The sequence below is a fragment of the Lactuca serriola genome, chromosome 4 (genome assembly GCF_051521515.1).
Source record: "Lactuca serriola cultivar US96UC23 chromosome 4, Lser_US96UC23_V15, whole genome shotgun sequence".
Lineage (NCBI taxonomy): Eukaryota > Viridiplantae > Streptophyta > Magnoliopsida > Asterales > Asteraceae > Lactuca > Lactuca serriola.
Window position 1 is genome coordinate 14,695,360 of NC_136411.1, and position 8,257 is coordinate 14,703,616.

General features: G+C 34.9%; 1 protein-coding gene across 2 annotated transcripts; it reads left to right on the forward strand.

Annotated features, from left to right (window-relative positions):
• The first annotated feature begins 2,091 nt into the window (after window positions 1-2,091).
• LOC145101062 (B3 domain-containing protein REM5-like) lies at window positions 2,092-4,179 on the forward strand. 2 transcript variants are annotated; one of them, XM_079038225.1, is made up of 4 exons: window positions 2,092-2,367; window positions 2,775-2,911; window positions 2,987-3,439; window positions 3,529-4,179. In XM_079038225.1, the coding sequence occupies exons 2-4, from the start codon at window positions 2,849-2,851 to the stop codon at window positions 4,093-4,095; spliced, it is 1,083 nt and encodes a 360-aa protein (XP_078894351.1). In that variant the 5' UTR covers window positions 2,092-2,367; window positions 2,775-2,848; the 3' UTR covers window positions 4,096-4,179. The 2 variants fall into 2 exon arrangements, with proteins under 2 accessions (XP_078894351.1, XP_078894352.1); XM_079038226.1 differs by lacking the exon at window positions 2,092-2,367 and adding an exon at window positions 2,383-2,650.
• Window positions 4,180-8,257: the final 4,078 nt, after the last annotated feature.

Consider the following 8,257-nt stretch of genomic DNA (forward strand, 5'->3'; position numbering starts at 1 on the left):
AATATAAAGATCGTTAAAATATGATATTATATGAAGAATATACAACGTTCAGAACACAACACCTAAGTCAAACCACAATACCTACGCAACCAAGCAGTCGAGATCGCGATGGACATAAGCATCAACAACCTCAAACACATCATCAATGATTGTCCCACGTAAGATGTCGTGAGAAAAACTTAAAGAAATCATTTATAAGTACTGATGAGTACAAAAACAAAAATGACTTATTTTGAAACAAAAAAAATATTAAGGACTAAATGTGTATAACAATATTAATGACTAAATACGCACAAAATGAGAAATATATTACTCGGTTAAGTCATTTTTCTCGGATAACCTGGAGTAACCGGTCATAAGAACTGAATATGTACAGTTTAACAAGTTGAAGGGGGTAAATATGAACAAGAAAACTCAGTGACCGAATATGTACATATCGAAAAATATATTACCCTTTTAAGTCATTATCTCTTTGGTTGACAATTCATCATTTATGTTCAGCCTAAGGCTAAGGAGAGTGGTAACACTCCTAACACCTTGTCACGTCAGATTTTTGAATGCCACTTTATTTTTGGCCATTTAGCACTTAATATTAGCATTTGGTATGGAGTGGTAACACTTTTAACACTCTATTTTTTTTCTTTTTCTAATTTAATTATATTACTTTATTTTAATATACAAACAGTTTTTGTGCACAGATATTAAACAAATTTTATTTTTTTGATTAATTTTTATTTTGTTTGGAAAATCTGGAGTACATTCATCGAACCTGAACTTAGTCCAAACAAATCAAAGCTCTACCACGTATATAGCAAAATGCATTTGGTGAGTTCTAATTTTCTACCTTTAATTTTAATTAAGAAAACCAAAATAATAACACTTAAGATTGAATTGAGGTAACATTTACAAATTGCAATGCATCTTGGAAATTTAAAGAAAATGCCCATCTCACAAGTCTATGGAGAAATATATTTGATATTCCTCCCGCAACCACAATAAAAAGGGCCAGTTAATAAAGTCGGCCCAACAATTTGCCAACAGTTGAGGAATCCAATTGCAAGCCCACTGAAGAATGTAGCCATGTTATGGATATAATTACCAACCTGAATGAATGATAATGATGGTTAAAGAAAATGTTACATATTAATTCCAATAAGCAAAACTTGATGAGAAAAGAACCTACTTTTTCTCTAAGTGCAAACTGGATAAGCAATACATCACTTAATACTTGACTCATGATGTCGCCATTGTTGCCATATGTGTCGAAGAAACTAATATCTTGATTTAGAAGTACTTGGACATATCTAGACCTAATAACAGTTGTTTGCCTTCCACCGGTAAGAATCCAACATGAAACCTCTAAATGGAAGAGTGATTACAAAATGGGCATTGTGAAAATGACAGATAAATGAGAGTAGATAAGAATATGTACCTATCCAACCAGTAGCAAAAACACCACCAACAATATAAAGAAGGGTCAGAGGCTCAGAGTAAGCTGCAGAAATCATGAAAGTGTATGAATTTACAGTTTTATGATTCTAATCTTATGAACAATTGATCTCATGAAGCAAATGGTTTTAAATCTCATTAGAAAATCCCGATGCTTTAAAATTGATCAGATGATAGGAGAAAATCTAATTACTAGATTCACAAATAACAATATAGTTATTTTCAGAAAACAGCTTCGACAACCGCCCAAAGAAAAAATCATCATGAATTAAGGTCTTTATGCTACATATAGAATAAATGATATCTGAGGAATTTCATTGAGCACTTGGTATTCGTCCAAACACCATGGAAAGACAACGGTAAATTGTAGAAATCAAACACATAAATCACAAAAATAGAGTATAGGAGTTGATAATTCATTGAAATATGAAGAACAAAAACAGAAACAATGAAGATTCATAATGGAATAGCAAAATAAATCGAGATGTAAAAAAGATAAACAAAAACCCGAGATGAAAGTTACAACGATGAAGGACTGAACACATTTACTCATCTCTCTCTCTAAGATGTTGACGATTAGCTATCGACCCTCTTGGCGCAAGCTAGAGGCGGTGTTCAGCGACCGATGGCGACCTCACTAGCTATGCCCACTCTCTTTGTCAACACCAACATTTATTTATTTATTTACTTTTGGTTCACACAACATTTTTGTACTTTTGGTTGCCATTCACCATTTATGTTCAACCTTCCCTTTTCACTCTCTCTCCATTCTCTCCCAACCTTTTTTTTCCTTTTCATCCTATCTTTTTGAACTTTAATTTCGTCTTCGACATAAGTGTCTCGTATGTATACAAACCCTTCATTCTGTCTTCGAGGTTCATCATTATTTAATCAATCGACTGCATCCGAGGAAATCAGGTAGATAAATCACACAACTCTCCCCTTTTCTCCCAAGAAATCACCATTGGACCCTAATTCTCTATTTGATTCCGAGTATTTTGAACCGAAAAACAAACACCCAACATATTTGAACTGATAAATCATAAATCTTGAAATGAAAGAACTACGAGTATATCTGGAAACGGCATATGAAAACAAAATGGTATTTCTACCTGGTAATACCGTATTGTTTCTTTATAAAGAAGTTCATTGCATATAAGGTGTTTGACAAAATGCCTCGGCAAGTTTTCTCTAAAATATGGTATTCTCACCTTCTGAACAATATGTAATTTGATCTATAATGTACCCATAGTTACCATGTAATTAAAATGAGCAGAAGATAGGTTCATCCTTCTTGTTTATAGCAAAACTTATTGATGTTTCAGGTGTATGGGGGAATAAGGGCACATATGTTTGGCAATTGGCATCCCTCTTTCCCAAATTCTAAAGCCCTCTGCAAATGGCCCCTCGTGGGCTCCCGTCCTTCTTCAAGATCTTGCTTGACCGTTCTGCCCCTCACCTGGTAATCATTTATATTAAGTAATCCAATTTCTATTTTTCTTTTTCCTGTAATTTTCATTATCATGCAATTTTGCAGGAATTGCCACCTGGTTTTGTCCACAAGCACTTGGAGAAGAAGATCCCTGAGAACCCAATACTCCTATCAAGAAATGGAGGGTATGAATGGAGATTAAAGATAAAAAAAGAAGGTGAAATTTACTACTTTGCCGATGGATGGAGTGACGTCGTTGAAGATAGCGACTTGGGATTTGGGGATTTTCTTGTGTTTTGGCTCCTTGATGAATCCACCTTCAAACTTTCAATTTTCAGTCCAAATGGGTGCGAAAAAAATTTCCCCTTAAAAATCCAGGATGAACATGATGACACTGAAGAAGAAGAAGAAGAAGAAAAAGAAGAAGATAATTATGATGATGATGGTGGCAATGGAGTAGAATACGAGGAGGATGACGATGACGATGGTGGTGATATTGATGGGGATGACGGGGATCCTTTCTTTATTAAGATTATATCTAAAGACAAATATACTTTGGTAAGATAAAAGGTATCATAAATAGATTTTTTATTCCAAAAATAAAAAAATAATAATAAGTTTTGTTTGCATAAATATGGTTACATCAGCGGATTCCGTTGGCATTTTCACGGTTGACCGGACTAAAAGCTGGAAGAAGCATAAATATGAAGAATATTGAGGGAAAGGAGTGGTCGATGAAGTTATGTTTACAAAGCGGTATTAAATATACAAGATACTATTTATCAGGGGGTTGGAGTGAATTCAAGCGAGCTAATGAGTTATGTGAAGGAGATAAATGTGTATTCAAGTTTCTCAAAAGGGAAGATAAGTTCTGTCTAGCAAAAGTCACCAAGAAAAGTGAAGTCTTGAAGAGGAAGTCAGGAAGGCAGCCGCCACGTGTGGTGGTGAGGCAGCCAGCGGGAAAAGTTCCGGCGGCTCAAGTTTCAATGAGATCGGGAGGCCGGCAGGTGGTGATGGGTTTAAAGGTGTGGTCCACAAAGCTAGATGGTAAAGCTTCGGTGGTTGAAGAATTGAAGAGGAAGAGAGAGCGGCCGCCACGTATGGAGGTACGTGTGGAGGTGGTGCTGGGTTTAAAGGTGTGGTCCACAGACGAGATGGAGTTCAAATCACGTGGAAGGCCATTTACGAAGAAACGGCTCAATGTTGATAATTAATTTTGAAAAAAAATATTTTAAAATGGACTAACTTTTATGATGTAAACAAGGTCACGTCTATGTAAAATGTTCTTTTTTTAGAAACATCACTCATCTGCAGGGACGGACGCAGGAATTGATAGTAGGTGTTGCCGAATTTTTTTTTTCCGGTCAAACATAATATAAAGCCAAAAACTAATTCATTATGTCTAATACAAATAAGCAATCCATTACATAAAAGTTAAAACCATAACAACAATCTATCATCTATTACAATTTAAATTTGTCATCTTCGTGCGGACATCTTTTGAAACCGTTTCATTACCTTTTCATTTTCAACTTTCACAAGTGCTTCGGTCTCAACATAGCAAAGTAACGCATCGTTCAAAAACTCATCGCCAATCTTGTTGTGCAAGTCGATCTTCAGGAGCTTCATCTTTGAAAAACATCTTTCTACACTAGCGGTTGCTATGGGTAATATCAAAGCTAACTTTAAAAGCTTATAAACCAAAGGATAAGACCGATGTTTCCCCGTACTAACCATCAAACGAGAAAGCTCAGAAATTCCTTTCAAAGTGGTAAAACGCTCATCTTTGATGGAAGAATGATAAAATATCTCAAGTTGTCCTTCAAGATCTATTAAATCCGAATCATCAAAGTCATACTTGTACAACTTAGCCAACTTCAACAACTTTGATTTGTCAAATTGTGAAAATGAATCACAAGGGCTCAAAGCACCCATGTATTCTAGTAACTGGGTGCTTGTTTCACTAAATCGATCATGGTATTCTATCAGTTGCATATCTACCACCGTGTTGAAGATTTCAACCTCAAAGTGAAATCTATTGGTCTTTGTGGTCGTACGGTTTCTCGCACCAATATAAAAATCCTGCATTTCCAGAGTAGCAATAATAGAAACGATAAACCGGTCTTCAATAAAAGTCTAACAACAATAATAGAAACACGTGATCGCGCTTTATATTTATGGTCCTCTGCTTCGGTTTGCCTCCTCAAGACTACATTAATAGTTTGTTTTTCTCTCAATAAAAAGTCACACTTTTCTCTTGCTTTGTTGTGAAAACTATCAACATTACCCACATGAGTCCGAAATGCATTTTTTTTTTTATTCCAAGTATCAAAACCTTGGGAAACAAATACATCTCTCCCTCCTTTTTGTCCCATGAGGTCTCCACATACATAATGATATAAACAATATGCTTTTTTATTTTTCACACTATATTCCAACCAATCAAAATCGTTAAACCATGAAGGAACGAAGCTTCTTAATCTATCACCTATTTTCTTTTTTGGAAACTTATGTAGCCTTATTTGACAAGGCCCTTGAAGTAAATATGTCCTTCTTACATCATCTCTTATATTTGAGGCATAACTTGTAATCATTGGCCTATCCGCCGGGTCCTTTGGAAGATCTTTCAAATCAACACCATCATTAGTTTCATTAGAGTATGGTGTTTGTGGAATTTCATTAGAGACCGAAGGAATTGATTGGTTGGTGATTGGTGTTTGGGAAGATCCTTCACCACTTTCATTAATATTAGGTCTTGGTCTTTTGGTAAGAAAACCACCAAGGGTAACCTACAATTCAACATTAAGCAAAATAACTAATAATTTCACCAAATCATCCAATAGCTTCAATCAAAAGTTAAAACATAGAAATATAGCAATTTCACCAAATCAAAATTGAATTTCAATAAAGACAATATGACATAGCAATTTTATTTCACCAAATCAATCAATAAGTCAATAACATCAATAAAAATATAGCAATTTCACCAATTCAAGATAAAAACATAGCAATTTCAACCTAAACAAATTGGTAAAATTTCACCAAATCAATCAATAAGTCAATATCATCAATGAAAACATAGCAATTTCACCAATTCAAGATAAAAACATAGCAATTTCAACCTAAACAAATTGGTAAAATTTCACCAAATCAATCAATAAGTCAATAACATCAATGAAAACATAGCAATTTCACCAATTCAAGATAAAAACATAGCAATTTCAACCTAAACAAATTGGTAAAATTTCAATTTTCAAACACTTACTTGTTTCATTCTTAGCTAGGGCTTGGTCACTTGGAGTCGAATTGAACAATTGAGAATCGATTTTTTCTACTCAATCAACAATATACTCAAGAAATTAGAAGGAATTAGCAATGGAAGCATCAAGCACCAAGCAAGTCTTCGTGAGGGCTGAGCGTGCGTCACAGTCAAACTCTCGAAGTCGACTTCACTGTGTCGATGTCTTTTTTTTCTTTTTTTTTTTTTGCTTTCTGTTTTGCTACTCTATCTCATCGGCCGCAAGTTTTTTTTTGCCCTTCTCCCAATTGGATCAAAAGATCCAATTATCCAAATGAGCTTTGGGCTACACTGGTTTTTTTTATGGGCTAAAATTAATAGGCTTTTTGGACTACTAATTGATAAGTCTAAGTTATAAATATATTTTTGGGCTTGGTTGAACCAATTGGGTGGCAAAAAAAATTTCGTAGTTGCCAATTTTTTTTACGTAGTTGTCAATATATAAAAAAAAATTGAAAAAACTTACACTGCATATACGAAAACTAGGTGTTGCCGGCGCCCAACTGGGCACCACTACAAAACCGTCCCTGCTCATCTATTTTTTTTTCCTGAGACGGTGAAATATATTAAATAAAACAAAAAAACAAACCACACTTAGCAAGGAGCTAAGACGTGATTGTATCCGGATACATCTTACAAATGAAAATTAAAAGGATAACAACACCAATTCATCCGGTTTACACTTGTACCCCCGCCCCTATGTTTATGCCACAAGTAGGATAATGAAATCACATTGTCCGCAAACGATGTAGGAGAGGGGTGGATATTTTTGAAGACCTTTGTAACACTCGCAAATTCGGGTTAGGCAAATTAGTTATGTTTTTTTTTTGAAAGAGCAAGGCAAATTAGTTATTATAAGTCATAACAATAACATTTTAAACAAGAGATTATTTATGATATATAATCTTAAATAAGTTATAATATGTGTGACAAGGATTCCACACATAAAAAACGCTAAAATCCGACTTCTTATGAAGAAGTTATGTTTCTTCGAAGTTTCGCGATTAAACCGATATGACTCCTCGTATCATAAAAAGTGAGATTTTGATAAATAAATTTTTATCTTAAGTAATCTAAACGAAAATAGTAGTTGTTAAACCGAGAACGTGCATATAAAGAACGTCTAAATCTAACTTTATTAGAGAAAGTTATGATTTTTCTAAGATTCAACACAATAGTGTGTGCATTTATATCAACTTTTAGATCGGTTGATTGTTAGCCTAAACATTCTAAACGATAGTTGAAGATCTCGTTAATAGGAGTCTGTTGATATAAAGAACATCGAGAACGGAGTCTGTACGTAGTAGTTATGCTTTCTGCAGTGATTTTTAAAACAGCTTAAGCCTATCAAAAATATAAATTTTTGATAGAATGAGAATTAGCTGTTGGAGTCTAAAGGAAAGTTGTAGTCTCGTCGAGAGCTTTCCGAAAACATAAAGAATGTCGAAAACGGAGCTCGTATGAAGAAGTTACGCCATTTTGAAAATCTAGAAAACCGTGTGCGCAAAATGCGTGACGTACATGATGACGTGGCACCACGAGAGGGCGCCCCGTGGCATGCAACCTTCCTCCGAGGGACATTTTGACACGTGACACCATGGGAACGTGACATGTGACACCTTCTAGAAGATACATATGTGGACCGCCGATATCGCGACACGTGGCACGACCCGAGATGCATGACGCATACTTGGAAAATCACCTATAAATAGTCTCTGACATATAAGCTCCTCACCCATTTCCCCTAGAGCCTCTCTCTCTCTCGATAGTTCTTCGATTTTAGCCCTTTTTCCTTCATTTTTAGCATGCGACGAAGCCCTGCGACACCCCTGAGTGCTCAAATAATTGTAATCTTTGAGTATGAGTTCCCAAGTCAGTGTTCTACCCATTTAGATCCTAGTTTTCGCTAAAACCTATGTAAGTTAAGCTACACTTTATTTTTTTCAGTGTAACTTATATTTATATGTAACACCCATAAAATTCATAAAAGTTTTAAACTTTTCAAAATACCGAAAACCACCAGTTATTACAAATTGTTTTCAAAATAGTTTAACATCAGAGAAGTCCCAGAAATCATA

Bases quoted from the DNA above. Each gene is read 5' to 3' on its own strand.
- LOC145101062 (XM_079038225.1), top strand. From the start codon at position 2,849: ATGGCCCCTCGTGGGCTCCCGTCCTTCTTCAAGATCTTGCTTGACCGT. The intron at 2,912-2,986 runs GTAATCATTTAT...GCAATTTTGCAG, and splicing joins ACCGTTCTGCCCCTCACCTG to GAATTGCCACCTGGTTTTGT. The intron at 3,440-3,528 runs GTAAGATAAAAG...TGGTTACATCAG, and splicing joins CTAAAGACAAATATACTTTG to CGGATTCCGTTGGCATTTTC.